The sequence below is a fragment of the Cydia strobilella genome, chromosome 12 (assembly GCF_947568885.1).
Source record: "Cydia strobilella chromosome 12, ilCydStro3.1, whole genome shotgun sequence".
Lineage (NCBI taxonomy): Eukaryota > Metazoa > Arthropoda > Insecta > Lepidoptera > Tortricidae > Cydia > Cydia strobilella.
The window spans coordinates 17,261,730-17,280,553 of record NC_086052.1 but is presented as its reverse complement, the minus strand read 5'-3'; the positions used below and the strand labels follow the sequence as shown (position 1 = coordinate 17,280,553).

General features: G+C 38.4%; 1 protein-coding gene across 2 annotated transcripts in view; it reads left to right on the top strand.

The window, feature by feature from the left end:
• The window catches only part of LOC134746297 (protein real-time), a 100,393-nt gene that overhangs the window by 51,406 nt on the left and 30,163 nt on the right, over window positions 1–18,824 (top strand). For both annotated transcript variants that reach the window (XM_063680670.1, XM_063680671.1), the window contains exons 4-5: window positions 9,973–10,102; window positions 11,904–12,080. In XM_063680670.1, coding sequence (XP_063536740.1) covers window positions 9,973–10,102; window positions 11,904–12,080 — 307 coding nt within the window. The remainder of the gene's footprint in view (window positions 1–9,972; window positions 10,103–11,903; window positions 12,081–18,824) is intronic.

Genomic DNA, 18,824 nt, shown 5'->3' with positions numbered 1-18,824 from the left:
TAGACTGTAAACATCTATTACGGAGTTAGATATATCTTTGCTTTCCAGGGACATTCCATATAACAAATAATTTGTAATTTGTAAAATCAGCGGTTAAGCTGTAATATTTATATTTTATCTGTTTTCATTATTGCAACAATTATCCTTATCATCGACTTGGCATTGACAGAAAGCCAGAATGACTTGAAATAAACAATCCCCTATTTCCGCTTTCTATCCATGTCAGGGCCGCCTAGTTTAATTGCACAGCTGATAGCAATGATAGCTTTGAAATTATAAGATGTTTACACACGACGGTAGCGGTTAGCGTCTCGGTGTAAGTCAATAGTGATTGTAAACATGGATTTGAAGCAATACCATTTTGTCATTGAACATGAATTGAGTTGGGTCATACCGTTTTTAAAAGGGCCCACTGATTACCACTCCGCCGGACGATATCGGCCTGTCAGTTGTTCTTCTTCTTCTTTTAAAATTATGGCTTCAGCCCAGTGTGGTAGAAGAGCCGGCAGTAAAGTTTCGAACCAACGTGATACCGCGATGAGATGCACAATGGTTTCCCATAAAACTGATGCTAAGTCCGAATTTGATAGTCTGCCACGGCGCAACTAGCCGAAAGTATAAAAAAAATAGCCACTTCCGGTGCGAAAAAGGGGGGGTCATTTAACCCATCTGATACTGCAATAAAAGCTATGGCATCAGTTAGAAATTTACTGGTAGATACAGAAAAGCGAAATCTGCCAGTATGATTCCTGCCGGAAGTGCTTGGCATACGCTCTCAAAGGTGACCATCGGGACCCCTAAATTAACCCATCTGATACCAGCATGAAACCAATTCCAGTCGGTAGATATGAACCTTCTCTTCAGGAATATATAAGTCTGCCAGGGCGCTTTCAGCCGAAACACCTTGACATACGAGATTATGTGAGCAACATCCGTGGAACCCGTATTTTGGAATTGTACAGATTACAGACATTTTAATTATTGCAGGCTTATGATTTATTACCTAATGCTTATATTTGTATATTTTTATGCCATTAATAACATATATTTCAAATTTATTAATATACACAATATAATTTGGGCATTAATTTAATACCTGCTTACGGCTTTGTACTTCTTTGTTTGCCTTATAAAGGTGCTAACAAATTAGCTACCGATATCTTTACAGTTGATAGTACTCGGCTCCTGAAGTATATGTAAGTATGAAACTTTATAGGTTTTATGATATTATTTTGAGAAAATTGGAAAACAAATTTGCTTTGTAAAAAAAACTCTGTTAATGAGATAATTAAATGAGACCTCATTGAACAGATTCTAAAACCTCTTTTAAATATAAAACTTAACTGGCCACTTCACGCTGATAAATCAAATGACACGTTGACAATGACATTTAAGACAAACAAGCAGTTAAATACATGATGATTATATTTTAGATATAATTATAGTTTATTTATTTTGTTCGGTAAATAAAATAAAAATTATGAGAAACTTTCTTAATTTCTATTAAAAGTTAATTGTTCTAGTGTAAAGTACCAACCATCTCGTAAAATTTCTGTAGCTAATTTGTTAGCACCTTATATATAAATAATACAATAATTTCAAATTACAATATCCTTTATTTACCAAAATGAACAAAATTATTATTATTAGATACTTATTGTAAACGGGTGTAAAAAGACAGGATTTTCAATGTCAAGGACGATTTTTACCAATAATCCAAATATGAACATTTTCAATCATTTTTAGGGTTCCGTACCCAAAGGGTAAAAACGGGACCCTATTACTAAGACTCCAATAGATTATATTCTGTTTTTTATTCCGTAATCCGTAGACTAAAATGACATTTCATGAGGTACTAAGAAATGTCATGTCTTACATATGAAACGTCATTTTAGTCTACGGAATAAAAAAACAGACCTTAGTTATCTCAATTTGTAGTGTTATAAAACAACACCCTGAATGTTAAACTACGTCAGTTTTGCGTCAACGTCAAGAAATGTAGGGGAGAGGTGGGCATGACGGGATACTTAATGTTTCAAGTCCAATAAAACTGAAAATGCTATTTTTTTTAAGTTTTTGTTATTTTTATTTTTATCTTTGGTAATCAGTCTTTCATAATCAACACTTACTAGGAACTCTCTAGTTAGATAATAAAATTTAAAATAAATTAAAATGGCCACAAGTGCCTTCTCTCCATCTTGCCCCCCAAGTATGGTAAGATGGGGAACCCCTACGGGACAAGATAAGAATGATTCATATAAATATTATATTTAGGGCCTAAACAAAACTTAAATTCTTGGCTTTTGGGTCCATCGTCTGATAACTTCTTACTAACTGTTTTACTTTTATTTCTTAAGTCGTCTGAGAGACAGAAAATGTGTTTACAGCTAACATGTACCCCATCTTCCCTTGTTAATTTTATTGTTTGTTGGGTTAATTTTATTGTTTGTAAAAATTGACATGTAAAAGTGCCCCTGTGGCCTATTTGCTGAATAAATGTTTGATGTTGATGTTGATGTTGAAGAATAAATAAATTCAAATCCGAAATTCTTCATCAGTTTATCACTTTAAAACTACGGCCGTCAAGATGTACCCCATCTTGCCCCATGTGCCTAATGAAATTCGAAAGTTTTTTGTAAAATAAACCGTACTTGAAACCAAACAAGTCCTTAGCTGTTGGCGTGATTGCTGGGCCATAGGAATAAATTAACAGTATATATGTGCTGGTGATAATAAGGAAACAAACGCAAACCAAATAAAACACAAAAACCGGCCAAGTGCGAGTCGTACTCGCGCACGTAAGGTTCCGTACCATAATACCATTACGCAAAAAATGGCAAAAAAGTCACGTTTGTTGCATGGGAACCCCACTTAAATATTTATTTTATTATGTTTTTAGAATCATTTATTCATCAATTGTGCATTACAGGTAATGAATACAGGTGTTATAAACAATTAGTTATAGTTTGTTATAACGCCAACAGAAATACATCATCTGTGAAAATTTCATCTGTCTAGCTATCACGGTTGATGAGATACAGCCTGGTGACAGACGGACAGACAGACAGACAGACAGAAAGCGGAATCTTAGTTATAGGGTCCCGTTTTTACCCTTTGGGTACGGAACCCTAAAAATAACAAGGAATATGGCAAAAACAGTTTTTTTGCAAATAAATAATTAACGACACCATTTGTCTAGCCGGCCACTGTGCGAACTGATTGCTTTGATGGCGACGCATCGTCATGCGTTAACGGGATTCTGATGGTTGGTCAGTCGTGTCGCCATATAAAGCCGCTACCCCGTGTTACTCGTCTTGCCCCTCTCTCCCCTACATAAGATAGTGATTAGATACACCAAATAGGTGAAAAAACGCCTCAAGCGTAAAAGAAACCACCAAAAATCATTTTATGTCGCATTACAAGCCTGATTTAGCTATGAATACGAATACCCCCTTATTCGTAAAACTTTACGAGCCTGAATTAGTTAAATTATGTTTTATCCTTTTCTTACAAATACATAAGTCAAAATGACAGACAAAGACAAACGATTCATATAGCTAATTCAATGACTATTAATCATATTAATCACATTATTTAATTTATTTGAACTTAATTTATTATAAATATGTGTTATTAATAACGTAATAATATACAAATATAAGCATAGAGTAATAAATTAATAAGCCTGCAGTATTTGAAATGTCCGTAATATGTACAATTCCAAAATACGGGTTATACGGGTACCACGGATGTTGCGCCACATAATCTCGTATGTCAAGGTGTTTCGGCTGAAAGCGCCCTGGCAGACTTATATATTCCTGAAGAGAAGGTTCATATCTACCGACTGGAATTGGTTTCATGCTGGTATCAGATGGGTTAATTTAGGGGTCCTGATGGACACCTTTGAGAGCGTATGCCAAGCACTTCCGGCAGGAATCATACTGGCAGATTTCGCTTTTCTGTATCTACCAGTAAATTTCTAACTGATGCCATAGCTTTTATTGCAGTATCAGATGGGTTAAATGACCCCCCTTTTTCGCACCGGAAGTGGCTATTTTTTTGTACTTTCGGCTAGTTCCGCCGTGGCAGACTATCAAATTCGGACTTAGCATCAGTTTTATGGGAAACCATTGTGCATCTCATCGCGGTATCACGTTGGTTCGAAACTTTACTGCCGGCTCTCCAACCAGTGGGACTATTTCGCCAGTATCAAGGTATTAAGAGGTTTAAAAACGACAAAAATTGTACGGTTGTACAAGACAGTGTACGGTGATTTGTTAGCTCTTGTAAATCGATAGCTAGACTTTACAAGAAGCACGTGGACTACCGGCCGTTGACTCCAAGATGGTGGTTAAACGCGCTTCAAAATTAATTCTCCATTTACTGCACACTATCACATTAGTTTACTGTATAATAAGCTATCGATATTACACTTTAAACAATATTAATGAGCAAAAAACAAAGTAATTAATCACGATGCTAACTATCAAGATGGCGCTCGAACCGGAAGTCCTGTCAGTTGTTCGGAAGTGTCAAATTTTGGTTCTAACTTTAGACAGATGTCACCTGTACCCTTATCACGAGCTTGACACTGACATATTCGCTATCGTGTGCGTGCTGGTGGTAGCCGTTGATAGTTGCGTGCAAGTTGAACCAGACTATGCCAAGTTATGCCAAGTAGGTACTACGTCAATAATGGCCAGTGTTGTTCCTGTCCAATTTTGGGGTTGCTGTGCTGCTGTGCTGCTGTGCACAGAATCAAAAATTGCTGTGCTTCAAGAGAGAATATTAATAATATTGCCATATCACAACAAATGTGCAAACGTGAGGGAAAAATTAAGGGAGATACGACAATGGGTCTGCTGCCGTATACAGTGTTTCTGCACAGAACGCAAATATCGATTTAAGAGAGAGCATAATACCGAATACCTATATCACATTTGTTTGCGATTGTTTGACTTGGTGACGCGAAGGCTTTTAACGGACAAGAGAACAGATAATGTACTGAAAGATTGTTATCATACTCTAAATAGTTACGATAAATAAAACCACATTGCATAAATAGACAAAACTATGAATGTATGGTGCGACATAAAATAGTAGAAATGAAATAAAATGGAATTATAAAAAAAACATACTAAATTGTTGCCATGTTTAAGCATTTTACGTCAAAAATGTGACAGTTACTTAGGAAGTGGCGCCCTCAATAATTTTCTACAATTTCCTATCGGACTAGAAGAATATTACGTGAGACAAATGTGGGACTTGCGGTCTAGACATATCAGTTATTTCTGGTAGCTCTTAACTGGTAGAGGATGGGTAGAGGCGAATGCAATGTTTTTACTAACATAAACATAGCGTGATAAATGCGAGATAAAATAATCCACAAGTTCTGTACAGATGTTTATAAAATTGACCGCTAAATAACAACGTTACTACCCGTGTCAATCGCCCTTGCGATATACGAGATACGAGCGACAAAGATGCAGATAATCGATAAACAATTCGTGTTATATTCCCTTGCGTATTAGCTATATGTACCTCTCTCTGTTCATGTGAGGGGTGACCTCGTAATTTATTTCGTGGTTTGTATTTGCTTAGAGTCGCTGTCATTACGTCACATTTGTTTGCCATTTAAGGAAACTAGATGCAACACGAATGTTTTGAAAATCCCGATAACAAACCACGAAGTGTAGTGAAGTAACGCAAATGAAAATCATTGTTGCCGCTGACTGACGTTGACTGATGGCGTAAAATTCGACGCCCAACTTCGGATACAAATGGATATTGAAAGAAATCTACGTTTTTGTTCCTTAAGGAAGGCGTGAAGTTAGGCTTCTAAAGATCTCTTAAAATTAGCTTTGGACCGATTCAATAGGTAATATAACAATTTGGAAATAAAGATCATAGGTTGTGATATCAGACCAAGAAGATGGCATAAACCTGTATGGGTTTCATAGGGGTTAAGGGGATCTTGATCAACACAGGGATAGTGGAGAAGGGAGTGGGAAAAAACCGGCCAAGTGCGAGTCGGATTCGTGCACCGAGGGTTCCGTACTTTTTAGTATTTGTTATAGCGGCAACAGAAATACATCATCTGTGAAAATTTCAACTGTCTAGCTATCACGGTTCATGAGATATAGCCTGGTGACAGACGGACAGATAGACGGACAGACGGACAGTGGAGTCTTAGTAATAGGGTCCCGTTTTTACCCTTTGGGTACGGAACGCTAAAAAAACAGCTAGGCTATTAGTAAATTCGTGATTTGCCAAGTCGATGAGAAATTCTGCTTTAGCTGTTCTTATCAAAACTGCGCCGTGGGGATTTTTAATCCATTTATTCTTGTCTTGTGGATTGCGTACTCGTAATTATGATAATGACAAAAGGCAACGAAAAAGGTGAATAAACTAAGTTTTAATGTGTGACGAGATGACGGGACGGGAGACAGAAACATAGAATCAAAGATAGATATAACTCCGTAATAGATGGATACAGTCTAAGGAAAAAACGTGCCTCAAAAATCAAGAAAATTTGATTTTCGATCAGAGGGCGCTACTAACTTTGGCCTACTGTCGTATAGATGGCGTTGACGGTTTCGTGTGTTATTTAACAATTTTAACGCATATCAGTGAAAGAACATGGGTCAAAATCATAAAAATAATTAATGCAAATAAAAAAATCGTTTATCCATATTTAAATACATTTTTTAATACAGTTGCTCAAAAAGTGCTACTTTTCGTGGCTGTTTAGCGTGCGGAAAGTTGGTTTTCGCGAACTAGTGCTTTTTACTTTTCCAATTTTTTAAAATGTTTACTTGTTCCAATTCATGACTACTTATTGATGAGTGTTAATATTAGTTTCCTTTAAACGTCGTAATCAACATAAAAACCTACTGTTAATGTAAGAATACGAAAAATATGCATATTTCATATTTTATTACTTACCTCTTCATCATTATAAGTATTATAACACGTTTATTTTTTAATGTTGAAAAACCGTTCTTAATAAGTTGTCTGAATGAAACGGAACGCCTGTCAAAGAAGAGGCGTATTTTCTTACTGCAAGAATGTTTTAAGTTTCCAAAGGCAACATTCGATATTGTTTTTATAAATAAATATACGATACACAAATAATCGTAAATAACGATATTTAGGTAATAATAGTACAATGTTTTAATATTTACAATTGTTTCTGTCTTATAGAACATGCATTTGAAAAAAAAACTCATTGAAGTGGGTTCAATAATAATAATAAAATGTATTCTAGTCGAATAAAAGCTAGAAAAACACCTCTTCATAATGTCAATGTCAATGATGTCACAGAATTAATAATACTTATAAAAGTTTCGAATTCCACTCCTTACTTGTTGCTTTTCTTATTTTTTCGCAACTGTATTAAAAAACGTCGTTCGATACACGTGCGAAAATGTCATTCTTCACTCGTCCCGAGTCTTGCCACGAGCCGTAGGCTCTCTGTATCGATATCTCGGTACTCGTGAAGTAATGACATACTTTTCGCACTAGCATCGAAATGTACTATTATCGTATTTTTATAAATCTTCATTTTTAGTTTTAAAGTGTGTCGATAGATGGCAGTGAATTTACTGTGGTTACAAAATCTACTATGACAGTACCGCTCTATCTTATTGAATCATCTTTGCATACAATATAAAATAAAATGCTGTGTCAACGTCTAACAACAGACCTGGAGTTGCATGCGACCATAGGCTACGGTGGCCGCTTACCATCAGGTGGACCGTATAAATGTTAATGCAATGCAAAGTCAAATAAAAAAACAACAAATAAGCGATTCGTACTCATAACTAGTTTAAAATACAATTCCCCTTTTCAAATGAGCAAAATTTACCTATAAAGTTGTTTTGAAAAAACTCTTATTTTAATTATAAGTTTGTAAGCCTGAAACGTCTGCAGTAACACGAAAGAATTATTGTATTCCCAACTCTTTACAACTTTGCCAAAGTGTTAAAAGTTTTTCGGATCTTCAAACTTTAGTCGCTCGGGAGCTCAGCGCAGATTGAAATATAAATTATGACTTGAAATTCGACAGGTACAGTCTAATCATATTTAGCACAACGAACCGCGTAAAAATATATCACGCTGGCTCTACAAATAATATTATGCCAGGTATTATTTTGCGCAATATAATATTTAAGGTACTTTCGGTAAAGGGCGTACTTGGGAAGACTGACTGGTGGCCAACCGGTAGGTCGGCCCAGACACCGCTGGGGAGACAGCGTAGAAGCGGATCTGTGACAGCTTCAAGCCGATAATGAGGGCTAACGCGTATGAATTCGCTGCTAGGGGCGCTGGTAGATGGTGGTCTTCGCAAAATTCGAAATGTCAAATGTCACTTCAATGACTGACAGCTGTTCTTTAGTCTTATGGACCACCATCAACAGAGGCGCCAACTGATGGTGAGCAAAAAAACGATAGCCCTCATTGGCAGGAAACGGCGCAGGATCGGGAAAAGTGGAGTGCTCTCGTTTCGGAGGCCAAGACCCTCTTTGGGTCGCTAAGCCACATTAGTTAGTTACTTAATATTTTCGGTGATTGTACATGTACCATCACGCTCCGCGATTCCTATGCCGTTTAAGGTCCTGCCCTAGCTAATTTGATTGTTTAATACTTGCGCTATGTAATGTCCAATTTGGCTAGAACCCTAAATGGCTCAACAATCACGGAGTGTGAGTGTACAATTCAGCACAAACTATGCATATTAAACTATAATATTAATGTCTATTTTAGAGAAAAATCTTGTATTTGAATAGGTAGCTACTTCTGCTGTATAGATAGCAGCAGCAATAAGCTAAGTAGGTACCTAGGCGAGGTAGGTATTCAAAATTATCTGAACGCAACACAAATTTGTAGTCCACAAAATACGATTTATTGAAAAATGGCTCACTTAGCTTATGCTGCGTGTAAGATACCGTTATTTCGCCCACGCACAATAACGATAATGATTTTTTTTTATTATGACATCATCATTTCCACGAATTCCACGGAATAATTTTGTAGTTACCAAGCATGCATAAATGTAAACTTAGGCGGAGCTGGCCCTAGGGACAGCAGCCATAATTGTACCTATATGTTTATGAATGTAATGAGAAATGTTTGTGAGTGTGACATTTACATTGCAGTTACGGTCATACTCATAGATAGGCAATGCGGTACACGCTAAGTAGACGATATGTAGCCACGCATACAGTTTACTTATTGTTTAGTTTGTTTTAGGGCCTGTTTCACAATGTCCAAGTAAAGTGTTGGATAGTTAATCAACAAATAAATTAACTGCCAGATACAATTTTCTACAAAAAAAGCACTTTATCCAGCAGATAAAGCTTATTTGGAGATTGTGAAACGCCAACGATGACTTTATTCGTCAGATAAGTGGCAAGTAGCTTATTCAGGACTTTACTTGGACATTGTGAAATAGGCCCTTAATAAAATAATGGAAAAATGATAAATAATGGTTAACTAATTAATAATGTGTTTCCTATGATTCAAGGACATGCAACACATTATTCCTGTGTTTAAATTGATCTTACAACCCTATTTTAGTAACATCATGTGTGAATCTTCTTTTTTTGTGATATAAGAGGCAAACGAGCAGACGGATCACCTGATAGTAAGCGATCACCATGATGATGATGGTTCTTCCTCTACTTTGCTCATTCCCACATTAGGTGGGGTCAGCTCTTCGAATTTTTCTGTGCCATGGCCATGACATTCTGTCATATGTAAATAAATAATAATAATAAAATGCCCTTACCGGGACCATCGGCTTCACAGGCAGGTCACCCACTAGGCCAGACCGGTCGTCCAGAATGATTCTTTTGGGGTGGATGGTCTAGTCTTGAAGTTTAGCGATTTTGATATCTTTTGAAAACTTGATGAAATTGTGTTTCAATATGTTACAATAAACATGTTATACAATCATTTTTTTCTTTTAAGGTACACCCAGAAAACCCAAACTGGACGTGCTTCGAGCAGAGTGCCCATCTCGACGTAACGAACTTCTTCGGGCTGGAGAGCACTGTCGAGAAGATCGCCATCAAGCAGTACTCGGCTAACATTACAAAGGGTAAGAATAAAGTTCTCAGGTACACCCAAAGATATCGAACTGGACGTGCTTCGAGCAAAGCGCCCATCTCGACGTGACGAATTTTTTCGGGCTAGAGAGCACTGTCGAGAAGTTCGCCATCAAGCAGTACTCGGCTAACATTACAAACTTAAGAACCTTCTCTAGAATAAGGCTCAAGCTTGGCGATAAGGAAGCGATATGCTGAGATCAGTATTTCTACCTAAATGGAAAAGTTGTAATGGATGCTGCATCGATTTTACAACGCCAAGCCATGGAAAGGGAAATAAGCGCCTAAATATTCGTTGCTTAGTAACAATTTTTTTAATATATGAATTATATAAAGTCCTATTTCACCTCTGGGTTTTACAAAAAAAAAAAATGCGTAATGCTAACGGCAACAGCAAAGGGTAAGGGGTACCATTAATTTGCAGTATATGCAAACATATGTGCGAGCAAACTCAGTGTATTTTATTCAATACGACCGACATTTTAACCACGAGACCTTGACTCCGCCAAAACCGCCGAATAGAACTCACATACCGAAAAAACTAGACACGCGTTACAGTGAACGTTATGACGTCGCATCGTAGCTGCTATGACGTTTATTCCAACGTCATGTCCGCTGCCCCAATATTACAGGGTTCTATGTTTCACTTTTAGCGAACTGAAATTTTAACTTTATCATAGTGACATTAAGTCGAATTTCAACTATCTTGAAAATGTATCATAGAACCCTGTAATATAGGGGCAGCGATTGTAGTGCTAATAAATGTGGACTAGACACTAATAATACCAATCACAGTAAAACCAAAGGTAAAACTAAATTGATTTACCTATTGTAGTTGCATTGTTCACGTTTGTATTTTTTAAGGAAGTGGCCTTACAAGTGATAGACAGGTTGTGTGTGGGTTTTTATCGAATGACAATTTTATCTCCTTTCCGTATGTTGTATAATATATATTTTCTGAACAAGCTTGAACCCTAAACCTGTCGAATTCGGTCTTAAATTATATGAAGAAAAAATGTAACTGGTGAAAAATGTATGCCTTCACACCATGATCCTTGATCGCAATTGAATCGTGCACATACACATAAATTGGGACGACGATCTTTGATTATGATCATAGAATTTAGAAGGTCATCATCGTGATCGGGCGTGTAAATGCGATAAAAGGTCTGGAATGGTGTAACTACTAGTGGAAGAGCTCATTTAGACGGTGACATTACAATATTTCATCAATCGGCTGAATTGGATGTAACCTTATTCCTTAATAGTCCGCAAAGTAACTAAACTCGCATGCGAATGTCTATATGAGAGCCTTAGGATGTGAATTCGTAATAAAATTAAATATATTGCTGTCTAATTTATAGTTGCGCGTTTTGCGCAGTAAATTCAGAGTAATCGATATCATACGCTTCTTAGAGGAAAATAGTGCAGAATGGTGTTGTCGCTATAATGCCTTAGGGGAACATTCTTGTCATATTTCTAGAATCACAGCTGTCGTGTAGAGATTCCTCTAATAATATAGACCATAAGCGAAGTGAAAAAAAAAACGCAAATTCTCGATAATTTCTATATTCTGAGATTTTTATCAAAGTAAATTTTGCGAATAATAAATCGACGAACATTAAGCTCTAGGTGTATACAACAGGTGTTATTGAAGTATAAACTGGATTGGGATGGAGCTAGAGGCGTAGTCTAAGGCTTGAAAACAGTTAAAAATCAGACCTCTACACGTCGTAATGTGGATTCGTATTTAAATACATAGAGAAAATCCTCAATCGTCCTGTTCTTCCACAGGCAAGGAGCTGATCGAGGTATTCATGAAGGGCGTGGAAGCCGACGGCATCAAAGACCTCCATCCTTGGAACCCTGACGACCCGGCACACAACAGAGAACTAAGGCGCATTGTTTCCAGAAATACGGAGCCTTTGTCACCAAGAACCACGACGGAACCGCAGCGACAGCCTAAGCCAGGTTAGTCTGATCTTTGCCCAATGTTGACATGTCGGGAAGACCGGTATATATTTTATTTTTTGGGAAGACATCATAGGGCAAGAACCCTCGTATTGTCCGCTGGGGTTGTAGGACTTCTCATTCACACTCGCGTGATTGTATGTAAAGCGAGGGAGATTTTGATATGACCCCGGTTATAAGGTTTACAAATTGTCAGTAACCAGTATGGACGATGATGTAAAAAAACTTGCAGTTTGATCTTTCGAGGCGCGTCGATATGTAATGTACTGTCCGCGCGCGCATTCCGTGCACGGCTGAGGAATGTTAGGAATGTTGGGCGTCATGATAGTGGCAGATCTTAGGTCCACCACCTTGCATTTTTGAGACAAAGCAAACCGTTTGGAACAGTTGTTTCTGGGGGTGATCTGAGCTGATTTAGCCCGGTTGCCACGAGGTCCCCCCCAGCAGGTGGGCAGGGGAGGGGGGGGAAAAGTGGCTCCGGCGCGCCTCACTCTAAGCTTTATATCTGCATACATCTAGCAAATATATCAAGTTTGGTGTCTTTTTCGTATAATTCGAGGATGAAGAATTTATTTCTGTGACTAAATTTTCACTCACCCATACAAAAAATACGAGAAATTCAAAATTCAAAAATTTTGTTTACACTTTTTTTTTCGAAAATCCTCTACAAAATTAAAACTATGGCGATTTGCTCTAGAAAAAAAATACCTGTGAATAGCCCAGTTATCCTTCTATATAAAATAGTAAACTTGTTAAACATTTTTCTTTTATAACTCTGTTAAAAAAATGTTTTGTGTCGCGCGGCGTACCCGCGTTGTAAGAGGGGTATGCAGCTTTTAGGATTTTTAAGTATGTTTAGATGATTTCTGATGAGTTGTTATTCTTCTGTTCGTAGATTACATTAATAAATTACTTCTGGACGTGATATATATACAAATATATAAATAAAGACTGGGAAAACTTTACTATTAACTAGCTTTTGCCCGCGACTTCGTCTGCGTGGAGTTAGTAATTTGGGTAGCTTATTTTTTATCCAATATGCTTTTTATCGATTTCCCATACAAACATCCACCTCCCTTTTCACCCCCTTAAAGGATAATTTCTGATATAAAAACCACCCCGGGACTCAAACTATATCAAATTTCAACTAAATCGGTCCAGCGGTTTAAGCCTGAAGAGGTAACAGATAGACAGACAGACAGACAGACACACTTTCGCATATATAATACTAGTTCTTGCCCGCGACTTTTATCCAATCTCCTTTTTATTGATTCCCCATATAAACTTCCACCCCCCTTTTCACCCCCTTAAGGGGTGAGTTCTGAGATAAAAACTATCCTATGTCCTTCCCCGAGACTCAAACTATCTCTACACCGAATTTCAAGTAAATCGGTTCAGCGGTTTAAGCGTGAAGAGGTAACAGACAGACAGAAAGACACACTTTCGCATTTAAAATATTAGTATGGATGTGATAAAATTAACATAGTTAGATGTTTGACAAAAAATGCGGGTTAAAATAAGATATATATTGTTCGCAATTGCCACTACATGCACATAAATATGTCAGTGCATTTTAGTTTTTTTTAACGCAGTTGCACCTCCCTGTGCATTTTGTTTTGCAGCGGCAACGAATAAGCTCTAAACAAGCAACAGCCGCCGCAGGTAGGCTTGTCCATATGGGCTCCCAATAACCTGTTGCTGAGGGGCTATAATATATCCCCAAACATAGCCTCCTTGGTATACTGCACGGAGAATAATGTTTACTTAGCGCATCTTCCGTTGGAGGCAGATTCTCTAACTGGAGATTTCTTCGGCACTCATTTACACTCGTACTTGTACCTGATCTGAAATCAGTAACAAAATGCATAGTGTTAAAATAAGTCTAGGGTTGACACCTCGCGTAATTCAAATTTCTTCAGACTTAATATTGTAAGACTTACTTGAGTTACTTGTCATATAAGACAATAACAAATTTTTCCAATATTGGCAACGCCTGCTCAATATTGCCTTGTTTGCCAAATTTAAATCCGTTCGTTACAGCAGGATATGCGCTCCAAGCTTGAAATACGCTTTTTGTCCCCTTTCCACACAAAAAAGAAATAATGTCGCAACCTGAAAAGGCGTGGAAGAATGGCAAGACTTCTGTCCTTTCTGGTCCTGTAAAATAAATTATACATCTATGCGTTACAAATAAAATCATATATTTAAAGGAAGTTTGCAGCACGTGGCCAGTTGCCCTCGTACAGGAAGCAAGCAGACACGCGCATGATGGTCCATTATGTGGCTGATGCTGTAGCCACAGGTCACACAAAAATTATGCTACGCACAGTGGATACTGATGTTGTTGTTCTCGCAGTTGCATGTATATCACAATTGCCGGAGCTCCAGGAGTTATGGGTACATATTGGCACAGGAAAGAATGACCAGTTCCTCTCGTGCCATGCTATTGCATCTTCATTAGGTAACTTTTGTAGTTCCTCCATTAATTGTAAATAAAATAAATATGTCACCGCAGTACGAGACAGGTCATCTGGGCAATTGGTCACGTGCTGCAAACTTTCTTTAAATATATGATTTTATTTGTAACGCATAGATATATAATTTATTTCACAGGACCAGAAAATACAGTAGTCTTGGCATTCTTCCACGCCTTTTCAGGTTGCGACACTGTTTCTTTTTTGTGTGGAAAGGTGAAAAAAAGCGTATTTCAAGCTTGGAGGGCATATCCTGCTGTAACAGAGGGATTTAAATACGACAAACAAGGCAATACTGAGCAGGCGTTGCCAAATTTGCCAATATTGGAAAAATTTGTTATGGTCTTGTATCACAAGTAAGAGTCTTACATTTTTAAGTCTGGACAGATTTGAATTACGAGGTGTGAATTTATTCCTAGACAGTATTTTAACACTATGCATTTTGTTACTGATTTCAGATCAGGTACAGTACAAGTACGAGGTACGAGTGTAAATGAGTGCCGAAGAGTACTTTATACAATAAGAAAACTCCAGTTAGAGCAGGGTTTTTTAAAGTGGGGTCCACGGACTCCTTAGGGGTTCGTAGCATGTTTATCAGGGGTCCGCAGTAAGTCAAATATCTACTGTAAACATACTTATTAGGAAATGTTGTAATAAACTTGACGAGACCTAAGTGTAATGAAACTTATAATAAAAGTAAATTTTAAAATATAAAGAAGGGTTTTTATTATTTTTCTAAAATATATTTTAACCGAGGTCCGTGGAATTGTTTAAATTGTGAAAATGGTCCGTGACAGCAAAAAGTTTAAGAAACCGTGAGTTAGAGAATCTACCTCCAACAGAAGATGCCCTACGTAAACATATTCTCCGTGCAGTTTACCAAGGAGGAGTTTGGGGAGGAGGTTTGGGGACAGATTATATCCTCTCAGCAACAGCTACCATGCCCTGCTGACTGGGGCTGGTCCAAACAAAATGGTTATTGGGAGCCCATATGGACAAGCCGACCTGCGGCGGCTGCTACTTGTTTGGAGATTATTCGTTGCCGCTGCAAAACAAATGAGCAAGGAGGTGCAACTGCGTTAAAAAAACTAAAATGTACGGACCTATGTGCATGTAGTGACAATTGCGAACAATAGATATCTAATTTTAACCCGCATTTTTGTCAAACATCTAACTATGTTAATTTTATTACATTTATAAAAACTACTGGCAAATTTATAAAATGTAGGCGCGAAGGGATATCGTCCCATATAAAATTTGAATTTCGCGCCTTTTTCTGCTGACATGATTTGCTTGACCAACTATATATCACATCCAGAAGTAATTTATTAATGTAATCTACAACCAGAAGAATAACAACTTATCAGAAATCATCTAAACATACTTAAAAATCCTAAAAGCTGCATACCGCTCTTACAACACGGGTACGCCGCGCGACACAAAACATTTTTTTAACAGAGTTATAAAAGAAAAATGTTTGACAAGTTTACTATTTTATATAGAAGGATAACTGGGCTAATCACAGGTATTTTTTTTCTAGAGCAAATCGCCATAGTTTTAATTTTGTAGAGGATTTTCGAAAAAAAAAAGTGTAAAGAAAATTTTTGAATTTTGAATTTCTCGTATTTTTTGTATGGGTGAGTGAAAATTTAGTCACAGAAATGAATTCTTCATCCTCGAATTATACGAAAAAGATACCAAACTTGATATATTTGCTAGATGTATGCAGATATAAAGCTTAGAGTGGGGCGCGCCGGAGGCACTTTCCCCCCCCCTCCCCTGCCCACCTGCTGGGGGGAACCTCGTGGCAACCGGGCTAAATCAGCTCAGATCACCCCCAGGAACACCTGTTCCAAGCGGTTTGCTTTGTCTCAAAAATGCAAGGTCCCCTTAGAAAACGGGATCTAAGATCTCTAGCTATGACAGTGGTGTCATTTTGTACGTACGGGCGTTGCGGACACCCCCCAACTTCCTCGAACTCCGAATGCACGGAATTGGCGCGCGGACAGTACGTATGACGCTTAAACACAGTGAAAAAGGAAGAGCCTCACTCCTTCTGCTCTGCCAACCTTCTGTAATTAGAGTATGTGTACAAACGAGATTTCTTTACCTAGACAGTCATGCACAGGTGTCTCTATGCTAACGCGAGTGTCCTCTCAAGAGCAGACCCGACCCTCATTCGTATGCCGGCAACTCACTATATTTCCTGGTTTGTTTTTTGCGTTGCGTCGCTTCAGCATTTTCGTTTAACATATTGAGGAAAAATATACGAACAAGCGCAACACTGACACGGAACAAGGCGCAAAACTGTTATAAGGTTGCTTACAAAATCGAGTTTCAATTTTTCTTTATCTTTAAAAAAAAATGCCTTTCATCATTATGATTATTGCTCGTATGAGCATGAGGAGCATGACATTAATGATTCGGTATTTGCTTTTAGGAAAGTGACAGACGTTACGAAAATGGTTAAATTTCCAATCTAATTAATAGCAAATGAATTCTCTAATTAACGCCATATTTCGAAGTTCTGTAACCCAGTTCCGAACGGGCCATGTGGTCATCGTACTGAATTCAGACTATGTATCACTGTCCAATATTTCCAGTAAAGGCTGGCGTCCACTAGACTCGCCGAGGCGAATCGAATCGCAGAAATTCGGCTCCTATATTTTCTATGTAACTGCGTCCATTGACGAAGAGCCGCGACGCGCCGATTCGAATCTACGGCGCGCATTGCTCGTCAGGCGAATTTCTGCGGCTACGCGTTTCGACTCAACTCGGCGCGCCTCAGTGGACGCGGGGTAGAGGATGAGTGATGACGGGTGGTTTCGTTTTTGAGTTTAGGTAGCATTTCTTCGTCCGAACTAACCATCATCGACAAACTGTACAAGCACGACCTCAGCACAGGCGCCCGTGACTTCGACTCGCTTCGATTCGTCTGTGATGAACGCACACGGAAAAAATGCGACTCGATTCAACGTGGCTCGATTCGACGCGATTCGACTTTAATGGACGCCAGCCTTAATAGGGACGCCAGCCTTAATAGGGACGTTTGCTTAGGCAAAAACTAGGTTATCGGAGTCGGGGAAATTGTGTCAACCAAAAGTAGAGAAAGCGATGATTAATGACTTGAGTTCTTGACCGAGTGATAGGAAAAATACGAAAAGTCTGTCTTATTTTTTTCTTGGAGGAACATATTGTAGTTAATCAGACACTTCGCCGAGTTACTCGTAGTTTTTTAGGGTTCCGTACCCAAAGGGTAAAAACGGGACCCTATTACTAAGACTCCGCTGTCTGTCTGTCTATCTGTCTGTCCGTCTATCCGTCTGTCCGTTGGTCTGTCACCAGGCTGTATCTCATGAACCGTGATAGCTAGACAGTTGAAATTTTCACAGATGATGTATTTCTGTTGCCGCTATATATACAACAAAAACTAAAATAAAAACATAATAAAATAAATATTTCAGTGGGGCTCCCATACAACAAACGTGATCTGTTTTTGCCGTTTTTTGCGTAATGGTACGGAACCCTTCGTGCGCGAGTCCGACTCGCATTTGGCCGGTTTTATTTATATGCCGCGTCGGTGGTAAACAAGCATGCGCGCCGCCTTTTGAACGCCAAAGACATCAACTGACGCGTGCGGCCTCTTCAGCCTTCATGCATACCGAGAAGGTTCATGATGTTGCGCCGCACACGAGAGGCGTGGCGTTTAAAAGTAGCCACAGCAGCCTATGGGCGCTAGCAACTTAAATTACACGCGAGTTGTCGACTACAAGCTAGCAAGAGTTGCCTAAAGGGGTCCACTGACTATCAGTCCGACGGACGATATGCGCCTGTCAGTTAGAACAAAAATTTGACAGTTCCGAACAACAGCCGATATCGTCCGGCGAACTGATAGCCAGTGGTCCCCTTAAGAAGTTGGGTTTGTTAAAGGCGTGTATTTGTTTGATGGGTACAGATATTTGTTGTTGAGAATTACACATAGATCGATGTTAAGATGGGAGTTGTTGAAGAAGAAGAGAAACGTTAAACCAAAACCATTCGGTCAAGTCACAAGTGTATGGTTGCGTTCAGAAACACTAACTATGCACAACTTGGCAGTCAGAGCATTCTGCATGCATATTCATATCCCTATAAGCTCCATATTTGACGTAGGACTTAGCATGAGAACTTATAGCGTGGTGCGACTCTATCTTTCTTCTATATACAGCTACAGTGTCTTGACTGAATCCTTATAAATCTTACAATAAATAGTAACAGATAGGCGGACGAA